Source organism: Ruditapes philippinarum, unplaced genomic scaffold (assembly GCF_026571515.1).
Source record: "Ruditapes philippinarum isolate M1 unplaced genomic scaffold, ASM2657151v2 ctg67_1_1_1_1, whole genome shotgun sequence".
NCBI lineage: Eukaryota > Metazoa > Mollusca > Bivalvia > Venerida > Veneridae > Ruditapes > Ruditapes philippinarum.
Window position 1 is genome coordinate 845184 of NW_026859561.1, and position 24534 is coordinate 869717.

Consider the following 24534-nt stretch of genomic DNA (forward strand, 5'->3'; position numbering starts at 1 on the left):
GTCGCATTGTCGTCATCGCACTGTCGCATTGTCGTCATCGCACTGTCGCACTATCGCATTGTCGCCCTCTGTATTTCAACGTATAACCACGATGGCCCTAACGGTATTCCGTACTTTCCAGTCATATTAATTCTATCATATTTTCCCCTACAGATTATCAGCGACCCGTAAAATCGCATCGGAATTATCAGCGGTATTTTACACACCGTATTACCAACAGATTACTGTCAATTTTAACCGATTCAAAAAAATAAGTACCAGGAGAAACCATTCCAACCATGCTAATATCTTCAGTTCATGAGCAGTAAGTTTAAAGTACTATATTTTTCTAATTAGCGTAATATCAATACACAAATAAAATTTATAATCTATCAGTAGTAATTAGTAAATTTTAGATGCCAGCAATCTGTCATCACACCCGCCGGTAATACACTGTGTTTTGTGTTCAATAGTTAAACTGTATTCGTAACAAAGAAATCATGATTTATTTAATGAGTTATTTCTTAGAAAAAGATCAAATCCCGTGCAGTTTTAAGAGTTAATCACACTAGCAGGTTCGAGTCACCTATAAATAGTCTGGTCAAAATGTATAGAATTTATTGCTCGGACAACAGCGACATAACTATCCTTCAGACATGCTATTTTGGAATTATTTAGTATTTCTTCTTATAGTCGCAGGATGGACTCGGGGTAAGAGTTTATTTATTTTTTAATGTAATTTAATTTTTTATTTCTTCTTTACTTGCCGCGCACTTTGTAAAAAGTGATAAAATTGATTGCTGTTTTGGTCACTTGATTTGATACTTTTCATGTCAAATATTTGTAGAACTGGTAAATATCATAATTTTAGATGAACATGGAGAGTATGACATAAGTAAACATTTCCCCGTTGATTGTGTTCTTCAATTTTAACATTTGTCAAAACAATATGAAAGTTGACTTTATCTGTTTGTATCAAATTTACTCAAATTTTTGTGAAGATTCAATTGGCTTATTAGTGCTGGGTGATTGAAATTACTACGGTGTTTGCTACCACATTTGCTGGAAATTTGCTGTATTAATTTAAAAGTAATAAAAGATGTCTTCGCTGGAGTTCATAAAGCCCACTTGTAAATTCCCCAACTGTTTCAAGTTTGGGCCTACTGGCGCCCATTTTTCCACTCTTATTTTAAGGATAAATCATAATCAAGGATAGTTTTGTTCAGACACACTATGAGAATCTTTTTTCAATTAAGTCAATTATATTAGAAATAAGGAGTTGCTGTTTAACAAAAGTATGAATATATCGTAACATGAAATAAGAAAGTGTTTGGGCATAAAATTGACATCCAATTTTTCTTAAATTGACATCTTGATTTTTCCCAATTTGAGCCGCAAGAATTCCAAATCTCGTGTTACTAAATCAAGAGCAATAACTCTATATAATACTGAATAAATCCCCAAATGCTTTATTACATATACTGACCAAAATTTGAGCCGCAAGAATTCCACATCTCATGTTACTAAGTCAATGGCAATAACTCTACAAAAACTGAATAAATCCCCAAATGCATTATAACATATACTGACCAAAATTCCTGAAAGTTTCATGACATCAGATCAAATACTTATAAGTAACGCGCGACAGAGAAGTTGAAAATTGCAAATTTTTACTACGTCAAGGGCAATAACTCTAACAAAATACACGCGGAATCCTAGTCGCACAACTTCACATGCTGATCAACATTCTTGTAAAGTTTGTCGACTTAAGCACGTGACGCAACATAGTGGGGTCATAAAAAGGCGGGAATTTATCTCTCTTTGCAGCACATCAAGAGCTTGTATGGTTAGAGGACTTGAACAGCCTACATGACCTTAGAGAATTAGAAACAGCATTGCCAAGCATGTTACATTTCAACATCAAACGATTGAGTGGCGAGAACATCAAGTTACACCTTCAAGAAAACAAACGCTTGAACGCCAACGCCCCTGTCTATGTTGGTGGGTCACTGAATGGTAAACATACAGCAATGGAGGCAGATGTCCCACTTATCTCTGTAAGATTTTGTTATTTTGTTATAGTAATTTGGCACTTTCTTTACAAAGTTATTCCCCTTAGTTGCAAGACGGCATATACTTTTACTTTTTCGTTTTTCTTTATATATACTCTAGTAGATCTATATATATTAAGACTCGGTTGTCTAAGAAATTTCGACATTATTATTATTCGAAATATTTGCATCTTTCATGTACCTTGGCATGCATAGGCATGCAAACATATTACTTATTTTTAGATGATATATATTGCATTATACTTTGATAGTCAGGAGTTATTTCCCTTAGTATTTTATATTGACAAAATAGCCCCACCCCCTTGAAAACGTAACTTAAATGCCATGATTTAATATATTACAGGGTACGAAGTTTTATCAAGACAGAAGTTTAGGAGCAGCTGTTAAGGTTTCATGTGCCGATATTCCAGATGAAGCCTGCAAGAGGGTTGTGGTAAGGTTCTGTTCTTCTGTCATAACTGTTGTAGGTACATGTACATTCTAAATCTAGTCTAGACTCAATCAAACCGAATCTGCAATTCTTATGTAATTTTGTAGTGATTAATGCTTCCGAAGGGATCACTTTGTTTCCAGATTTAGATTCTAAAATCATACTTTTTGCCTGGAATTTAGTGATTACGTTTTGTTCTTCCAGGCAAAAACTTGTAAATTTTAAAGGAAGATTCAAAAACCCCTCCCCCTGCCTGTGAAAAAGTCCTGATGCCGGCTCGCCACGGCGAGCCGGTATTACGGTAGGATTTTACTGAGAAACAACCTAAAACTCCGAAGCTATCCAAAAACTTAATCGAAGCTTGGCTTCCAGCTTTCTACTAAATTTATCTATCAGGGCTAGGATCCAAAATTATTTAGCCAATCAAATTTAATCTTACATAGCGTCAAAAAACCTTCAATTTTCACGCCATTTTTAAAAATCAGCAAGTATTGTTTTGAGCGCAAAGATATAATGATGATTAAAATGTTTGTCTTTATGAATTCTTTTCAATAAATCATATTTACACTGACTTCTGATTTAGCGATTTCACCTGTTTTCTCTGTAGTAAGTTTTCGTTTGGTTAATTAACATAAGTGTACATCTGGTTCTGTGCACTTTTTATTTTTCCCTTTTTCCGGTCATTTTATCCTTTCCGGTGTTTAGTGTATGTATTTACTGGCCGGGATCCGGGACGCCCGGGATCCGGGATCGTATAAGATATGGAGGAAAAACCTAATGAACTATATTTGTGTTGATTGTTGTCGTAATGAATGCCATTAAACGTTAATTTTTTTATTGTATATAATGAACGTTAAATTAATTTAACTTATAATATAGATATATTAAGAGCTTTTTATTAACAAACTTAAAATGCGGAAATCACAATACTTATAATTATATGCCTAATTTATTGGAAAAATCAAAGACTATTTTCTTGAATTGGTCAAATCCCGGGATCCCTATATGTTTTAGAACGATCCCAGAGATCCGTGAGATCTATTTACATTTTAATACGATCCCGGCTTTTCTGAAAACTATATTCTTGAACTGGTCAATTCCCGGGATCCCTATATGTTTTAATAGGATCCCGGCTTATCTGAAAAACATCTTTTTTTGACTGGTGAATTTCCGGGATCCCTATATTTTTTAATAAAATCCCGGCTTTTCTGGCTGAATTGATTGACAACTTGTGTTTACTTTAGGACTTGTGCCTCTCATTCCAATACTAAATAACATATATGTATTACAACTTAATTTTGTATAAAGTGACATCTTTATGAAATCTACCTATCTAACATTTTGTGGTCAAGGTCAACAGGCCATATAGTAAATGTGCATAGACATAGGTTCTTCATTCAATCTGTTTACATGCACCTTCATATATACTCATACTCATCTTGGTTAAACTGAGAGAACTTTATATGTCACTTTCAGTCAATGAGTTTAAGATTTTGAATTTACTGGCCCGAATTCCAGTTTTGAATTTATTCTACTAAATAATTAACAAAATTTTCTTAAATTTACACTGGCCTGAACTTATATACACTGGCCATCGGGCACCGGGCCAGTGTTGACTTTACTTTTATTTTGATGTTCGCTGAAGTCTCTTCAGCTAACAGAACTGTCATTTTTACATTTAAACACACCCCTTGAAAAAAATTACGAAGCGAGTCGCTACTAGCTTTTTTAAAAGCTAACCTTGTTATCATATGCAGCATTATTCATATGAGTATGTACACTCCTGCACATCGGCCAAAACATCCACTTCCATTCACTTTATTCAGTGAGCGTAGTATGAATTAAGTGAAAGATGTATTATAAAATGTGTTCTTGCCCGTTTAGCCTACCTTCAACAGCTTGCAGCAAGCTACTCAATTTAATTTCCAATTTGTGTTTGGTGCTTTATTCCCTATCATGATGTTAAATTTGCTTAAACTTCTTCCACATGGACAATGTCCTGAAGGTGAGCTTTTGTGATGGCCCATTGCATGTCGGTAGTCCATCGCCCATGTGTGCGTCCATCAAACAACTTCTTCTCCTAAACCACAAGGCCAAAATTGTTGAAATTTTGCAGGGATGTTTCTTACATAAGGCTCTACCAAAGTTGTTAAAAGAATTAAATTCCATAAAGAACTCTGGTTGTCATGGCAACCAAAAGATTATTTTACTAAAAATCATAAAAAATAAAAATCTTTTTGTAAAAAACCAAAAGGGCTAGAGCTTAGACATTGGTCATGAAACCTCTTCTAATGGATGTCTACCAAGTTTGTTCAAATAAAAGCCCTACTGTAGGGTCAAAATTGACCCACCCCAGGGGTCATTGATTTTCCATATATGTATATAGTAAAAACTTAAATATTCTTGTGACAATCCAAAAGCACTATAGATTAGGTATTAGTCATGAAACATCTAGTGGATGTCTTCCAAGTTTGTTCAAATTAATGCCCTAGGGTCAAACTTGGCCCGTTTTAGGGGTCATTGATTTTCCTTATATGTATGTAGTAAAAACTAAAAAAAAAATTCATGAGAAAATCCAAAAGAGCTAGAGCTTAGATATTTGGCATGAAACATCTTGTAGCGGATATCTACCAAGTTTCTTCAAATAAAAGTCCTGGAGTAAAAATTGGGGCCGCCCCAGGGGCTCATTTTTTTTCCTTGTTAAACATGTATATAGTAAAACTTAAAAAATCTTCTTGTGAAAATCTAAAAGAGGTAGAGTTTAGATATTTGGAATAAAACATGTTCATCTTAACAACATCTAAACAACTGGTTCAATTTTGAAATAATTTTACGAAAAAAATTTCCTTGGTGACAGTGTACAAAAATTGTTCACATTAAGCTCTCCCTTGTTTTCAAATTGTGCTTCAGGGGTGAAAAGAGGCTCCACTTTGACCTTTTTGACATATTTCTGAGGTGAGCGATCCAGGGCCCTCTGGACCCTCTTGTAGTTGTTTATATAAATGATGTACATATATGATGTACATTCTCGTTTAGTTAACCCCCTATTTTCAAGAATAGGTTTGCTAACTGAAGCATTGCAAATTTTATGTTAAAACTTGATGTAACAAATAATTTGAAATAAGTTATAGTCCTTGAAAATTACCTTAAAAAAGTGACTTTTTTAGACTTGCTTTTTAAAATTCTGTACAATTAGTTTTTAAAAGTGGGTATTAACTTCAATTTTCAACATTTTTCTCTAATATTGGTATCTATAGAGACTTTTATAATATTTTAAATAGTTCTATGATTAAATATATTAATAACTATTTCAGGAAGGCAGTGTTTACATTGATGGAGACAATTATGACATCAAACCTTCTTCCATCGCATACAATCTACGTTCAATGGGAAACGAGAAAAACATGCTGCATATCTTACGGAGAATTGAAGCACCCAAAATGTTTGAGAAAAATGGGAACTTGCGAGGGCTATATGGCGCTGACTTCAAATACATTCCTGGTATATATTTTTTTCCTCAGCATAACTTGTATAAGAGCATGTTCTGTATTTATTTGTGGTAGTTGTAAATATCTATATGTGGTATTGGAGCAATTTGTTAAGTGATAAGTGAATGGCGGGATATAGTTTTAAACCTAGAAAAAAATATATTTGATAACATATAAAAATTGAAGCCATTGTACAACTTACTGATGTTAAATCCTACTGAATAATAATTCAATGATTTAATGCACAAAGTTTTTAAGAGAATTTGATTTTACAATTGTGTTGTGTTAAGTAAAACTTTTCCATTGTTCATTTTTCAGATGAAGAAACAGAAGGTGCCTCTAGCCATGATCATAAACAGATTCCTGGTAATTTTATGATTTGAGCCATGCCATGACAAAATCAACATGATGCGTTTGCAACCAGCATGGATCCAGACCAGCCTGTGCATCCATGCAGTCTGATCAGGATCCATGCTGTTCGCTTACAACTCCTATTACAAGTAGAGAAACTGATAGCGAACAGCATGGATCCTGATCAGACTGCGCTGAGGCGCAGGCTGTTCTGGATCCATGCTGGTCGCAAACTCATTATGTTGGTTTTGTCATGACGCGGCTCATTTGTTATTATCATAAATGAAGGTTTATGTACATATAATTACAGGTGAAATGTGACTACTGTGAAACATGTGGTTTGTTTAAAATATGAATAGTGTTTATGTTTTGCCTTTGACAATCATTAAGAATTAGAACAAACTCTGTAAACATATCTCGGATCAAGGAACAATAAAATGCCAAATACAAGTTCAGAATTTAGGCATACAAGTATGTGTCAAGTGAATGTCAGGATATATTTTTAAACAGGAAAGTAATGTGATAGCAAAGTGTGACATGTATGGCACACAAACCCTGTCAGTGATAAGCTGGCTCACCACCAAGTGCAGTTTATGCCTTTATATATGGGATACCTTCCTATATGTTATATGTTAATTTATCACCTTTAGTTTTTGCATATTGTAATGCCCATCATGAGTATTATGACATTCTTTCAATGTCATTACACAAGTCCTGAATTTAGGGCTTTTTAGGCATACAGATATGTCACACAATTCTCTTATATACAGGTATATTTTTAAAATATACATACATAGACAAGAGTACTCAATAGTCCTTATATCAAGAATCAGAGTTATCATTATTCTTTAATATTTCAGGTAAGCCAAACAGGAGAGGTTTCTATGAAGATGATGACACTCTACTTCCAAGTAAGGAAATCTTTCTTATTCTTTTACTGTTAAATTTTGCCTAAATTTAGTGTTTTGACAAGAATCCAAGTAGTTTTTTTATGGACATTATGCAATAATATTTATGCATATGGGAACCTATGTAGTTTTGCTTCAAAAGAATGATTGCTTTAATGCATAAACATGAAAATAACTAAAGTCTCTCATTTGAATGAAAATGCACATGTATCAAATCTTAAAATACAGAAAGTGGAAAACCATGATTTGTTGGAATAATTGTCCATCAAACCATTTCTTCCTCAAAGACTATTAATTCTTAATAGGCATGTTTTACATGTGAATTAAAGCGCTTTCATGAGCACTTCTTTAAAGGCCCATTATGCCTTAGAAATGCTTTTATTTTAATTTCTCAAAAGCCTTTTATTTTTGGTGTCCTATTATGGTTTCCAAAAATCTTAACCATATTTTGCTTCTGTTGCTTTCTGGGAATTAGTAAACATACAATGATTTAGTATTATGGAATTAAAAAAAAATATGGTTAGGTTCTTTGTTTACATTTTGCTACTTTGTCTGAAAAATGATTTCACATTCAACTCTTTTTTTTATATGATAAGCATCTAAAATGCTCTAAACCGTTATTTAACATTATAAAACTCAAGTGTGAGCTTTATATGTAAAGAAAAAAATTAGTTTCTGAAGAGCCTTAAATATCCAGCTAGATCAATAATTTCTCAAAGTTAATTTCATACATAAAAGTATATATAAATTGTTAAATGAAGGGCTTTTTTTGTATTCTATTGCCTGTGAATAGTGGAATAAAATCATGGATGCAATACACATAGATTTATTAGATAATAATATACATATATATTGTTTCATGGCAGTAATTTGTATTAAAGCTCCTCCCATTTTTTAGGAAGGCCAAATGTTCCTCTACAATATGATGAGGAGTTACGATCTTTACTCCATGATGCGGAAATAGAAGACCAGATCAAAGTATGTTGGTCCCATCTTTTATCATTTTTTCTCTACTAGTCCATTATTAATTAAACTTATCTTTAATAATGTGCCTATAGCTTACATGTACTTTTATTAGCTCTACTGAGTAAAATATTTTCAAAATTAGCTGTGTCCATTGTGTATCTCTTCCTAAACCGCTGGTCCAGTTTTGTTGAAACTTACTTGGAGCCTCTTTCAAAGTTGTTAGAGGAATTCATTCCATGTAGAATTTTATCTGTCATAGCAACTTAAAGAACTTTGACCTCAATAAATCCCAAGGGCTAGTGCTAAGATATGAAATATTGCCCATTGGACCGCCTCTAGTTTATTCAAATTATAGCCCTGCGGTCAAAATTCGAGTTTAGTTAAACAAGGTTTATGTCATACAAGTAAGTAACCCTTTCTAGCAATCTTTATCAGCTGTGTTTATTTGGTCATTCATTGTCTGATTTTGTTAAATGCATTTTACAGGAACTGTATGAACATGAAAACAGGCAGAAAAGGGCAGAGGCAGAGGGAAGATTATACGCTGTTGAAATCGTCCTTGTGGTGGATTCAAGTCTTTGGGATAAGTAAGTTGATTCTTAAACTCATAATGGTAGTTGTCCAGTGATTCAGGAGGTTCTTTCTACCAAGGGATCATATAATAGAAATACTAAAGCATTTTATTGTCACAGGTACAGTTCAGCTTAGTGTAGTGATTCTTTTCAACATAATCTACAAAATGAACTAAAATCACTGTCGCATGGATCTGTTTCTTTGTCTGTCTGACTGTCCCCATCATGTCTGTTTTATAAATCCTTCAGGCCTACTTCTTGAAAGATTTTGTTCAAAACCTCTGACAGTCACACTGCTGTGCTGACTCCTGGTCCAGGTCAAATGTCAGATGATTTTTACATCTATATCTCTTAGCTCTATAAATCCTATACACCATGAAAGATTTTTCTTTTAAGTTGGCTCAAATGTTCACCTCAACAAGATGATATACAGAATTCTTCCTGTCACTGTCCTGGATCAAGGTCACATTTGGAAGGTCAAAATTCACACAATATTGTGTCTGCACTTTAAATAAAATAATTTTTGAAGAACTTTCTTCAAACTTGGCTCAAATGTTTATTTTCAAAAAATAATAATTTGACCTAACATAAAATCCTCAAACTAACAATGACCTTTACACATGAAAGGTACGAATGCTTTTAATATTTCAGATACTATGCAAAAGTAGAAGCCAACAACAGGATGAACAAGGACACTGCCACCATGTATTTTCTTCGAGAACGTCTCGCTCACATCATAAACGGTGTAAGTTACTTAATAAGATACTCAGCAGGTTGTTGTACAAGATCAGGGTAATTAACTAGGTTTTCTGACAGAAAATACTGGTTATTTAATTGGTGAATGTTCTTTTTATATCTAAGTAAATGAAAGATTTACTGAGTACAAGGCCTTAGAAACTTGTGAATGGATTTTGACCTATTATTGCTGAAAAGACTTGACTTGTTTTGTGACAATTCCAGTTGCTTGTTCATCTTTAAATTTTTTTATCAAATCCATTAAATCATACTTTCTTTGATATATACATATATTATTGATATATATTGCTTCTATAGTGTTATTAATAATTATGAATCAGAAAAAAAAAATCAATATGGTACCATTTTGTTACCTGTGTAAAGCCTTGCCAGCCTGCACATCTATACAGTCTCTTCAGGGTCTACACTGTTGGTAGCACATTGTCTTTTGACTTTGATGTTTGAATCTTTTAAATTCCAAATTGAAAAAACTGTGCCAAAGTCAAAGCTGGACAAGCCCATTACTCAAATTAAGCTATTAATAATATATATCATTTATTAAAAATGTAAAATGTATATTGTATACATGTATATTTAAATGCTTAGCTTGTTACAGGTAAGTTTGAGATATGAAGAAATTGAAGATCCGGCTATGAATGTGTATGTGACCATTTCACAATTTCTTATTTATAAGGTAAGTTTAATTGAGTTTGTACAAATAAAAGTACCACAGTTAAACTGATTTATTTTATAAAGAAAGGTTTTGTTAAAAAATGCTTGTGTATAAAGATTCCCCTTACTGTACACTGCATAGTTCCATTGTTTCTTACAAAGCTTATGTCCGTTGGGAATATCTAAGGTCGTTAACTTCAAACCACTTGCCTCTCAGCACTCTGCTTACGGTTTGAATCCCAACAGACTACATGAAGTTATCCAGCTAGCCAACAGAATTGTCTGTTTCTAATCAGGTGACTGTGCCTGGACGGAAGGGCACCTGTGATCTTCCTTCCAGATTTAAGCTGGAATGTCGCCATACGACCTATACTATGTGAATGTGATGCAACAACCCCACCCCACACACACACACATACACAAACAAAAAAAAAAACAACTAAAAAAAACTTTACATTGCTCTTTGCTTTTTACTGCTAACTTTACATGGTTTACCTTATCTTGTTGACTTGACACTGCTTACTTTACACTGTTCATTTTACACAGCTTACTTTACACTGTTCATTTCACACAGCTTACTTTACACTGTTCACTTTATACAGCTTACTTTACACTGTTCACTTTACACGGCTAACTTTACACTGTTCATTTTATACAGCTAACTTTACACTGTTCACTTTACACGGCTAACTTTACACTGTTCATTTACGCAGCTTACAACTTTTAATTGCCCATGTGTATATTTAATCTTCAAACAGCCTTATATTTAACAAAAGGCAAGTCTATTAAACAGTCTCCTGGTTGAAAGTCCAATTATCTTAAGGCAATATACTTGTAAGGAAAATATTTATTAGTGAATGTGGATTATATACCTTACTGTAATGTTTTCAAGAGTATAAGAGCATGAGTGAATATATTTTATATATTTAGAAAATATCTCTCTTCAAACTCCAGATTTTCTTTATTTAAAACTATATTTATTTAAAACAAACAAAATTTCTTTTCAATCTAAACCTTGAGTTTAAGCCAGAAATTTCCAAAAATGGTGCCAAAGGAATATTGAGTACAAGATAAAATTTCTCATCATGTATAATTATTTCCATACATATAAAGACCTAAAATACTAGATATTTTAAAATTACATTTACATTTGTATTTTGTTTTCCTTATACAATTCTCAAATGTATGAATTACCAATATTTCAAATTTTCATTTACATAAGTAATTTCATATATTTTTAGAGTAGAAATGCATCAAATCCACTGTCACCAAATGTGGAAACACCATCGAGGGATGGGACAATATATGCTGATAGTGACGTGTATATTGATGGTCTTGTTCAGTGGGTAAAAACGGCACCAGTAAACGAACATGATGACCATGTAATGGTTATAACTGGGTAAGTAAAATAATAAAATAAAATAAAAAAAAAACAAGTGGAGAGTAGGGGGGATTGGGTGTGAATCATTGGTTCAACTTTATCTTTTTCAAGGAGCAAGCTGTGTTTTGTAAATAAAGGTACTTTCCTACATACAAAATATTATTGCAATGGTTTGAAAAGATGACAGAAAGTGCCAATTCCTAAATAAGCTTGTATTTCTAGAGGTAAGAGACATATAAATCATCTAGTTTTATGTAATGTTTATACATAATTTTATTTTTTCATGCCCATTCTTTTTTCAAAAAAGATCGAGGTCAAACCATTATGTAGGCTAGAAGCTAAGGTAAAGGTAATCATGTAGGATAAAGCAAAATTTACCCTAAATTACCAACTTAATTTATTTTTCTATCTCTTAACCTTTTCCCTTATATAAGCGTGTTTCGACGGCTTTTTGCCCCCCCCCCCCCTTTTTGAGGCCTCAAACAGTGAAAAAATGTCCTATTTAGACCCCAAACACTGTTTTTCGTTTGAGAAATGTTGTTAAAAAAAGTGACAATTTTTTCGGCGCCGTCCCCCATCCAAATAATACATCAGGGGGTTGCCAGAAGGGGGATGTGCCCCCTTCTGTTTGGGGGGTTTGAAGGGGAGTGGCGGAGTCCCCCTCATCGCCAAGAAAATTTTGGACTTGTGAGAGGCTTAAAATGACCCCAGGTTGATCATAAGGTAACGTGTAACCAACGCTGAAAAGCCTTTGACTCTATCTCAATCCCTTGAGAAGTTGCAGCACTTTGAAGTAAATTTTGATGGAAAAAATCGAGGCAAAAATGTGATTTTTGGCAATTTTGAGATGTCCCCTCGTTGCCATGGTAACATGAAATTTAAGACTGAGCATGTCGTTACAAAGGCAATGGTCCAGTCAACATTTGTGCCAAGTTTGATTAGTATTGAAGCATTTTTCATAGTTTCATAGCAGTTTGAACTTGTAAGAGGGGGCTTTTCAGTGAAAATGGCCATTTTTCACAATATGCTCATGGGGGAAAGGGTTAAAGCTTTTATTGTCTTAAAAATCTGCTTAAAAATGCAAATAGTGCATCATATTGTCTGAGAAAAGGCCAAGCTGCTGTCTCGGTGTTTTCACAGATATCAGAAAGAGGCTTAATATATTGACCATATCAAACTTAACAAACTCAGCAGAAGAAGTTTTTTAACTGCAGCCTCATACACCTGTCTCTTTGTTTTGAACAAAATGTACTGATACATGTACAGTGCCATCCATAAATGAGCTGTGTCATGACAAAACCAACATGGTGCGTTTGCGACTAGCATGATTCCAGACCAGCCTGCGCATCTGCGCAGTCTGATCAGGGTCCATGCTGTTTGCTATAATTTTCTCTACTTGTAAAAGGGTTGGTAAGCGAACAGTATGGATCCTGATCAAACTGCGCGGATGCACAGGCTGGTCTGGATCCATGCTGGTCGCAAATGCACTATGTTGGTTTTGTCGTGACGTGGCTCAAATACCTTTACTACTCCTGAAAATTATTTCGATTGATATACAAAGTTTCGTTTATTTGTAGATATGAGCTGTACTATGACAATAACATAAACAATAATGGTGTGGCGGGCGTGGCCTATGTGGGAGGTGCTTGTGGGTCGTACAGAGTTTCTGTACAACAGGATGATGATTACTTTGTCGTAACATCTGTGGCAGCCCATGAGCTAGGACATAAGTATGAGCTTTCTCCATTTCATTTCTCCATTTTATTTTACTAACACTATTTACTTTGTTATGAGGCAAGTTATTGGAGTAATATTTTATTTGTTTCTTACACTAATATAATTATATACATGTATATGGACTTTACATAATAATGCAATGAGGTCTATTGAATAAATACCATCCAATTTTTCCAGTTATTTCCCTTTTAATCACTTTGAAGTTGGATTTGTCTTAAATTTCTTTAATTATTAAATATTATCAATATATTTATTGATATCTTCCATATTTGGTAGGAGGATACCTTAAACAGTCATAATTTTTAGATGTTTAATACATAAATACCAAGGGAGGTCCTATTCCTTTGGGTTAAGTTAAGGGTTATTTGGGTCAAGGTCAAGAAAACTAATGCCAAGTAGATTTTTTATGCTTTTAAAGCTGTAACCTTATCTATTGACAGATGTCTTTTATATTTGGTGAGAACATAACTTGAAAAGTCTACCTATGAATTGAATAAGGGGTCAGTGGGTCAAGGTAAAGGGTGCCAAAAATAGATTTTTACACATTTGCTTATAAATCCTTTATTTAATAAATGGTTTTTTATATTTGGTAGGAAGATAAGTGATGTGGTCTTCCTTTTGACTTTGTTAGGGGTCAGCGGGTTAAGGGTGCCAAACACAGATTTTTACACATTTGCTTTTACAGCCTTTATTTGATGACTGATGTTTTTCATATTTGTAAGGAACATAACTTGCATGATCCAGTGTTGGGAATCACAAGGTAAAGGCCACTTGTGCTTACAATAGAGTTTTTTACACTTATATAGCCTTTATTTTTTACAACCAATTTCTCATATTTGAAAGGAACCTACAGTTTGGTTGGAGTTTGTCACTGGGTTCCAGGTCAAGGTCTTGTATTTATGTATATTTGATAAACATTTATAAATAATTTGGAATATTATAATACACATGTAATAGAAATAACATGCCAACTTCCTTTTTTCATAATGACAAAAGGTCATGTTAAGTTATATAACTGTTTTTACTTTTTTTGGGACAATTTTTCTGTCAATAACTGAGTGAATGGTATTTTTTTTAAAAGTGTTACTGACAAGAATCGATGCCAGGGGGCTATTGTGTTTACCAAGTGTGTTCTTGTTTGTTTCAGTCTTGGAGCTGATCACGATGGTTCAGGATCAAGTTCTGACTGTAAACCACGGGAAAAGTTCATCATGGCTCCGTTTATAACAACATTCAGAACGGGTGAACCATACTCTGTTAATCCATGGCGCTTTTCACAATGCTCAATTGATGCATTCAAAAAGTTTTTCGGCAGGTAAAATATCTCTCACATTGTTGAACCCTTTAGCCAGTATTTTGTATTAAGTAGGCTCCTCTAGCCTCCAGTTTTGGCAATGTCCATATTTTTGGCAAGCCGCTTTATTAAAACCCATCTTCTTAGGCCAGAGATGATTTAAAGTGAAAATAATCAAATCTCTCATTAAAAAATAGTTCCAAAACATGAAATAAAAAACTCATTATAGATGTCAATACTATTCATATCTTAAATGATTATTCTGTATTATGTAGTTATGTCTGAATAAGTGCGTCTGATGATGCTTTGCAAATTGCAACTTTTCTAACTATGTATATTGGTAATGGAACAAGGCACTTCACCCCCTGACACTTTAACCCTCAAATTTTGAGGACATTTCACCCCTGAAAATGTTTCACCTCCCAAATCATAAATACACTTCACCTATCAACCCTTATTTTTCTAGAGTAAACATTTCTTTAAAATGCCTCTGGGGGTGTCTGGAGTGTGAGGTGTCTTTGGGGTTTGGGGAGGGGTTGAAGTGATGTAATAATTGGCAATATGTTAAATATTTGCTTAGCTCTACTAATGAATTTATTATTAAAAATCAGGACAGATTGCTTTAAAAACTATAATTTCAGACTTGGAGTACTTCAGTTTTAAATTGGAATGCATTTCTAAAGGGCAGGTTACTTTAATAAAAAAAAAAGAATTTCAGAATTATGCCACCTTTTGACTTTGAATTTCTTGGTTAAGTTTTTTGTTAAGGCACATTTCTCAAAGTATCAAAGATGTTCACATTAAACCTTAGGTATCTGTTCACTATCAAATTTGTAATGCATTTGTAGGGGGAAGACAGTCCTGAAGCTGTTTTTGCTTTATCATTTCCCTTGTTTGAATTTGAGTTTTTACTTTATTTTTTCTCCAACCCTTAAATATTTTGAAGTATTTCACTATCAAGGGCAGGTAAGTCTTTTATTTGTGTTTGCAGAGTAATACCCCATTTTCTATGTTGCTTGTATTTAACTATGGAACAGTCCTGAGAAAAGTGGAGTGTGCTGTTAGTGAACAGGTCTCGTTTTGGATTAAAAAATAAATAATATGATAATGACTATGTTATAAATTATAATACTTATTTGATAAAATTTGATATCAATTGGGAGATTTCACCTTTGTGAAGTAAGATTGGTGAATTTTTAAAGACATATACCACATTCCAGTCATTTATATTGTAATGTAAATAATGTAATGACATTAACCTATTATCGTTTGATATGTCTTAGAATATGTCCTCCGATATACTGTCAATATAATGCGTGTTGATTGGAACTGACAGATATCATGCTTCCATATTTTTTCGTTTATTTTGAATTATATTTACCATTAGATTTACACATGGATGAGGTGTAAGATAAGCATTTACTTATTGTTTTGCCCATGTATTGCCATTTAAAATTTGCGGGACTTGCCACTTACTGTTAACAGCACTTTAGGTGCTTTAATTAAATGATCGGGATATAAAGGAAACAAAATTAATGTTAACCAACAGTTTTAAGCCTGTTCAATCTGTACTTTCATTTCCAGATAATTTATTTTTTCTTATTCTGTTATTTTTTCTGTACAAGTACTCATTGGCCAAATCGCTTGAAGATAACTGATTTTTTCTTTGTTATTCAGTGTACGATGCTTTTTGGACCATGGTGACTATTATGACAAGAATGAATGGGATGAGCACAATAAGCGGTTACCTGGTGAAAGATTTACACTCGACGAGCAATGCAAACTTATTAGGGGAGATAACTCAAGATTTTGTAGAGTATGTATTATATCACTTATAGATAACTTTGTAATGAGCTCAGTAGATTATTACATAGAGAAAGTTTAGATCTGTAATCCAGGGGTTACTTCTTCCGGCCTCAAAGGCAAAACTTCTTGATGTTAATTGATCTGAGACATTTAATAGAGTCTTGAGGCCATTTTCCTGGCACTTTAGTCTCAATATTTCTACTGCAAGACCAACCGATTTTATAATCTGATATTTCATAGATGTCTGTCTTTGCGAAGGGGGACCATCGTCTATATATATAAAAAAAAAGCCATAAAGCGCACAATTTGTTTGGCTACTTGCACTTATGATCCAGAAATGGGGATAAGTAGTCAAGTTTGGGAGAAATTGATAATTACTGGTTTGTTAAGCTGGACTGACTGCTGACATATGGCCAAAAGTGTGTTGTAATTGGTGTAAAAACCAGACAAAGATTACTTAACATTTAATTATGTTTTTAACTTTAATTTGTGGAGTTAGACTTTATGAAAGGAGCACAGTTATTTTGTATGCCTGAAGACTGTCTGGATGTTTTTTGTTATGGCATTGACCGTCTGTCTGTCCTGTCTGCACTACCAAATAGGGACAGGGAAACAGGAAATAGAGGACAATAGGAGTCATTCTGTAACAAAAGAATATGGCCCTTTATTAAATAAAAGAAAGTAACAGAAGAAATGGCCCCTTATTCCTTTTCTGGCGCATGACCATTTGTCTGTCCATAGACAATTGGTTTCTACAGCAGACCTTTTGAAGAATTTTAAAAACTGTTTATATTTGGTCTGTAAGTTTTTTAAGTTGAAACTCAAGTAAACTGTAATTTTGGCTGCAATCAACTCATTAGGAGAGTTATTCCCCTTTTAAAGCAATTTGTAAGTGAAATTATTTGTTTCTGCAGCTTGATTTTTTAAGGATTTTGTGTTTGTGATTATTTTAGTGTTTGTGTTATATTTTGCTTATAAGTATGTTATACATACATGCCATAATTGTTGGGCTAATGTCCGGGACACTTTTCATTTGTGTCTCTGGTCAAGTTTTGGTTGCAACTTACTCATTTTAAGTTATGCTCCCTTTTAAGCATAATTGGTTTCCGCAGAACATCTTTTGAAGGATTTCAGAGTTTATATTTGCCTAGTACATGTATGTTATACCAAAACATAGGTACAGTGCAATCATCACTGCAATCAAGTCATTATTAATAATAGAGTTATTCCCCATTTGAAGCAGTTTCTAAGTGAAATAATTGATTTAAGCAGGAAACTTTTGAAGGATTTCAATAAGTATTTGAAATGAAATTATGTTATGTTAATATCTAAATTGATTTTAATTGCAATCAAACTCATAATTGTAAGAGTAATGCCCTTTTATAAAGAAACTTCATGTGAAATTATTGGTTTACATGTATATGTGTCTGTATTTGGCATGCAAGTATCTCATATCAAAACACAGGAAATATTTGATTTTCTTTGCAACCTTATTTTATGTTTGATTACTTTTTATCAAAATGAAATCGGGTCATATTGTTTAGATGCCTTCTATTACTAATATGTTAACTTGTTACTTTTAAAAAAAACAAAACTGTATATCATTTTTTTACATTTGATGGAAAAAACATTATCTGAGCCATTTACAATAATAAATTTGCAATCTTTGTTTAAGGCACATTTTTGTCCAAGATACATTCTTGTAAATTTGCTAACTGGAATATATATTGCCCCACCTCATCTGAGCTCTTGTAAAAGAAGGTAGGTATATTAAGTTCCTTGCAAGGACAGTGAATATTTTTTGGGTAAAAAAGCCAAAGTTAAGTGTTTTTTTTCTTGGATACTGTGCCCGAGATGTGTATGGAAGAGCATCTCTCTGGTATTAAATATTTCATAGACCTCCAGTCAGTTTTCTTTATTGTATAATTATACAACCTGTAATCTTCTTTATAAACAGCAAGCAGGCCAGGAGTCAAACGAAGAAATATGTCGTGTAATGAAGTGCTTACAGCCAGGTGCTAATTATTGTCATTTTCATGCTGCAGCTCGGGGAACCCCATGTGGTAAATCTGGACTAAATAAGGTGCCTTTTGTTTTATAGATAATTAAGCTGATATTTTAATTTTCAAATTGTTAGGTTGGTTCTTGTATTTATGTTGCCTAAAGAGATTGAAAAAACAGTAAGAGGAATTGTTGTATCTTAGAGAACCACAACTCAATTTCAGACTATTATAATAACTTAAGTGTGAGGAAGTTTGGTGACAAAGACACATAACTCTACATTACTTTCTGTAATTATTTCCCTTTAATGATACTTAATACTGCTTTTCTGGGGACAAAATTTAAGCAGTATTCAAGAAATTTGATTAAAACTTCATACAGTGATAGAGACCAGTACCAGGAAGTGCTTTGTACAAGAACCATAATTCTGCCTTGCTTAATTTTAGCATGCATGGCCTTTAAAGATATTTCTTGTTTTCAATTTTTGTTAAAAAAAAATATGAAAAATATGAATTAAATTTCATTCCTCATCTGTTTGTAATTGGAAATAATTTACATTGCTGACATAATGACAATTTTTCTGCTAAATGGGCTAAAATGAACTGGCTTCAATTATTAATATTGTTTTATCAATTAATGTCATTTGGATATGCTGCTAAAAATTATTTCCAGTATTTTAAGTTCATGTGAGTGCAGACCTAACAAGATCACAAAAAACCCAAAAAAAACAACAACTTGGCAATCGGGGGACTGATTAAATGGCTAAGTTCTATGTGTTGTTGTGTTAAATTATTAGGGAGACAGCAGTTATGAGTTTGAAACCCAAACATGGAAAGTGTTTTTTTTAGGTGTTTTGAATTATGAATTGTTTTAACATAATGTTTAAGCTTTTTTTGTCTTGAAACAAAAATAAAACTAAGTTTACTTTATTCATTTTACACACTTGATTCAAAATATAACTTACAGGTAAGTTATTTTGTGCGTTTTAAGCCTGAATAAATGTCTATCATTACAAGGTTATTAAAGATTTTCTAAGTTAATGCCATTAGGATTTATAATTTTAGATGACGAATTATACACGATGTCAACTATCTATCATGTTACCATAAAGAATAAAGTGACACCTAAGGGCAGTAATGGGTTAATTCCTATAATATGATTTAATTGGAGTTAACCTATTACTACAATACTCCTAAGATAGCAAAATGTTTGAGAAGAGTTACATGTATAGATTTAGGAATTTACCCAATTTTTGCTGTCTTCAGTTATTTATACTCCTTTTATTTTAACATTAACATTTATATTTTGTATAATTTTACTATTCCAGTGGTGTATCGATGGCAAGTGTGTGGAAAGAGAAAGTATTGGTATGTTTTGAAGAGAAAGAATTCTAGCATGATCGTTTGAAAATATTACTATAGATACTTTTCACATAACTTAATATTACTATAGATACTTTTCACATAACTTAATATTACTATAGATACTTTTCACATAACTTAATATTACTATAGATACTTTTCACATAACTTAATATTACTATAGATACTTTTCACATAACTTAATATTACTATAGATACTTTTCACATAACTTGCATTACCTCCCTTGCCGATATTTTGAGAATCATGCCTACTATATTGTATGCTTCAGATTAGATAAAAATCTCCCACAATTCTATTATCTGCATGTAAACTGATGAAAATTTTTCAGGCATTGATGCTACAACAATGTTCATCACTATCATATAAAAAAAACAACTTGACATTTCATTTTTATTTATTTTCATATTTTTTGTCATATACTAGTATATTGAATTGTATATAGTAGTATATTGAATGGTAACATAGTTACTTATCCCCTCAATCCAACCTCAAATGGCTTCCACACTTGTCAAGGGAGGTAAATATTGGAAAAATAGGAAACTACAGGAACACATCTCATGAGCTCCATAAATTACAAAATAATGGTTGTTGAAATAATTATTTGCATTTTCCTATTAGCTTCAAGGAGTTACAAATTATTACTGAATTTTAGATATAAATGATCTGTGAAAATTATTTTGTTAGATTAGATTAAGCGAAATTTGTTGGTACTAGAACACAATTTAATACTGGTGCGGGACAAAAGTGTAATATAACTGGTACAGGTTAATATTCTATAACATACAGGTCAGTACTGGAACAGGTTAATACCAGTGCAAGTCAGTACTGGAACAGGTTAATACCAGTGCAAGTCAGTACTGGAACAGGTTAATACCAGTACAAGTCAGTACTGGAACAGGTTAATAATGGTCCAAGTCAGTATGTGAACAGGTTCATACCAGTACAAGTCAGTACTGGAACAGGTTAATACCAGTACAAGTCGGTACTGGAACAGGTTTATACTGGTACAAGTCAGTACTGAAACAGATCAATACAGGTACAAGGTACAAGTCAATATGTGAACAGGTTAATACCAGTACAAGTCAGTACTCTTACAGGTCAGTGAACAACATCTAGGATTGCTCTTAGATCTATGAAATATGATTGCAATTGAGCTTAAATCTGTTTTGTAATGAAGTCACATTCCCGACTTAATTAAACAGCTTTGTATTGAAAAATTTTACTGACATAAATAAAGAACTTTGCTATAAGAATAAAAAAAGGAAAGTAAGCATGTTCATATATTCTTCATAGGCTCTATATGGTTTGACTTATGTTGTATAGATTTTGATTAGGCTTTAAGGATAGGTCTGTTACATTAATTTAACAGGATAAAGGGTAAAAAGATAACCATGAGAGTGCCTTTCTCTGATAATTGTTCAAAACTTGTATGCTTAAAACTTCAATTTAAGGTTTTAAACATTTACCAACTTAAACTTAACTCTTCACAGCAACAACAAGGAGGCCAGTTGCCACAACCAAATCCCAGCGCACCACAACACAATCCCGGGAAACCACATCACAATCCCGGGAAACCACATCACAATCCCGGGAAACCACATCACAATCCCGGGAAACCACATCACAATGGTCAGAATCCACATCAGAAGAGCCGAGTACCACAACAGAGAGTACCACATACTCCACAGAGACTACTACTGGTTCCTGTATTGATAGTGGCTGGCATGGCTGGTCTTGCCAGAGGCTTTCACGCTTTTTCCTCAAATCATATAAATATGAACCAAGTATCTGGTGCAGGGATAAATATTGGGCACATATTTGCTGTGCTTTATGTTATGGTAAAGTACACTTATACATTGTTTTAAATCAGATAATTAACTTAAGTTTAACTTAAGTTTAAGTTAACTTTAAATAATAAAATAGATCATTTAGGAACAGTGGATGAATATCCAAGAATATCATTAATCTAGTGCTTTAATTTCTAGTTAACAAGAGGTTTTCACATTCTTTTTTTAGCTCGCTAAACTACATAGTGAGCTATTATGATCCCTCCCCAATCTTTTGTGTCACTAAAACAAATGACTGGATTTTAATTGGAATGATCCTTTATATTTGGCAATAGAAACATAATCATGAAATTATAGCCAGAGATCATTGGTTTTACTTCTATGTATAAAAATAGAAAAAAAAACTTAAAAAGTTTTTCTGAAACCCCAGGTTGAAACCCAAGGTGCTAGAGCTTAGATATGTTGCACAAAACATCATTTAATGGAACTCTACCATGAATGTGCATGTTATTGCACTGTGTTCAAAATTGGTCCTGTTCAGGGATGTTGTCATGTGTTTTAAATGACTATTAGTTAAACTTTCAAAACTCTTTGAAGCTAAAGGGCTAGAGCTTAGATATTTAGCATTAAAACAGTCACTTAAATTACGGCCCTGAGGTCACAATAGCCCTGACTGGAGGAACATTGGTTTTCTTGTAGGTTTATAGTAAAACTTTAAAAAAATCTCTGAAAGTCCAGGCCTTGAGCTTAAATATTTGGCATAAAATATTGTCTAGTTGACCTCTTACTCTGCTGACAATAAGAAAAAGTGTGTTTTTTTTGTTTTGAAATATTAATATTATCAAGTATAATTTATTTAGCATCTTCACACCCTACAACTACCCAAGCATGTGTTGATGAAGGATACCATGGCTGGAGTTGTGAAAAAGTCTCGAAATATTTCAAAAACCGTTACCACCTGGAGCCGATACATTGGTGTTCTGACCCAAAGTGGGAGAGGAAATGCTGCAACTATTGTGCACGTGAGTGATTCTCAAATTTCAGTCATGATTGATTTTTTTATATATGAATGTTTGTCTAATTAAGAGTTGTTCTTTTTTTCATACATATACCCAAAAAATATGATAAACCGCCCCTCCCCTCCTATAAAAATTGAACTAAAAAGTATCTGGATGGACAATAACAGTAAACTTAATTTGAATTATCATTCATTTAGGGAATGTACATGATGATAATGATAAAAATCGTAAATGTACTTGTCCAACTTTCAATCTGGACTAAACCATTCAATATTTGTAGGAAAGTTTTCAATGACTGACTTGTGCTAATTTCTTAGACAGAATCAGTTTCAATGTTAATAAAAGATAATATCTTAACCTTCATCAATTATAGTTAATTTTCATACACCAATTTCAAAAACTGGTTATCAATACCTTGTAATTTAGGTCAATATATGCAATGCCATTGTCACAAAAGATGATGAAATATACAGATTTTGTGCAGAGCATATCTCCTACACACATTGAAGGATTCTAATGAAACTTCATGAAATACTCACCACTACAAGAAGCATTGTCATGTGCATGAACCAGGTCTCTTGGTTAAAGATTAAGTTCACACTTAGAGGTCATTAAAAAAATGTTCGTTTGGAGAGAAACTTCTACCTTTGTCAGGGGATATTTCAATGTAATTTGACGCAAATGTTCACCTGATTTTGAGGCTAAGTATTGAGCGCAAAATCCAGGTCCCTGCTACCAAAGTCAAGGTCACATAGAGAGGTCAAAGTAGGTTTGTACATGGACCATTTAGTCACCATTTATTGATGGATTGTAACACAAATGATAACTACAAGAGTTACATACATAATTAAGGTTAATATTTGCAAGGTCAAGGTCACTAGAGATGATAAAATATCCAGATATTATTTGGATATTGCCCAAAGCATAATTATCTCCTATATGCATATCTATAATGCCTACATCTGTCAAAAGCTTTTGTGATGGGCGTATTTTTCATCAATGATGCCCTTGTTCATAGATCATTTTATCATATCTGCAGTTCACTTTATCATAGTTCATTTTATCATACCTATAGTTCACTTGATCATAGTTCACTTTATCATAGTTCATTTTATCATACCTGTAGTTTACTTTATCTTAGTTCATTTATCATACCTGTAGTTCACTTTATCATAGTTCTTCAATTTATCAATTTTGCCTTCTTACTCCAATGGTTTGTTTATGACATTGAGGAACTTGCTTTTCTATTTGTTCAGGTGTGAATCCCATTGAAAACATAAAAGTCTTTCAGACCATATCTCAAGTGGTTTTATCTTGAAAGTTGTTTTACAAAAATGTTGTAAATGTTGGTTAACATGGAAAAAGAGGCTTTAAACAATATTTTTATTCTTTTTCAGATAATGCATTTTGATTTACCTTAACCATGGCTGAAATTACTTGAATTTGTCTCACAAAGGACAATCTATGATAAAAAAACATTGAATTTCATGTTTAAATATTGTTTTGGAACATTTTGTGTTTGAATGTTTGTATTTGATTAAACCATTTTGTATTCGCAATATATATAGTTATAAATTATTTTTCACAATTTGTCATGTGATGTTTACCAAAGAGCATTAAAGTTTCTTAGAAAAATGGTTTATTAATCCACTTATTATCTTCATTGAAGACAAGGGTCTTGCAAAAGAAATTGTAGCCAAATGAAAACAAGGCAAAACAAGAAACATGGCAATGCCATGAAACCAGGTTTTCAATTATCACCATTGTAGATAAATATGTTGTATTTGAAATACAAATACAAGCAACAAACAATGTAACTATGTGCAATGTAAAACATGAATAATGTAGGAGGAATTGCGCACAGAAGTGTTCACTATATATATTCTGTATAAGGAAAAACAACAAAGGGCCATAATTAGGTAAAAAATTATTCAATCACAAAACCCCGACAAT

The 24534-nt window shown here is 32.9% G+C and overlaps 1 protein-coding gene across 2 annotated transcripts; it reads left to right on the forward strand.

Moving 5' to 3' along the window:
• Window positions 1-531: 531 nt before the first annotated feature.
• LOC132756985 (A disintegrin and metalloproteinase with thrombospondin motifs 18-like) lies at window positions 532-24218 on the forward strand. Of its 2 annotated transcripts, none has more exons than XM_060748136.1 (19): window positions 532-690; window positions 1807-2036; window positions 2395-2484; window positions 5796-5982; window positions 6288-6335; window positions 7181-7231; window positions 8127-8206; window positions 8681-8781; window positions 9418-9511; window positions 10118-10195; window positions 11415-11572; window positions 13132-13284; window positions 14439-14606; window positions 16263-16401; window positions 18349-18474; window positions 19720-19759; window positions 21266-21613; window positions 22423-22584; window positions 23979-24218. In XM_060748136.1, exons 1-19 carry the CDS (start codon window positions 636-638, stop codon window positions 23990-23992), a joined length of 2322 nt encoding a protein of 773 aa, XP_060604119.1. In that variant the 5' UTR covers window positions 532-635; the 3' UTR covers window positions 23993-24218. The 2 variants fall into 2 exon arrangements, with proteins under 2 accessions (XP_060604119.1, XP_060604120.1); XM_060748137.1 differs by having other exon boundaries at window positions 6288-6302.
• Window positions 24219-24534: the final 316 nt, after the last annotated feature.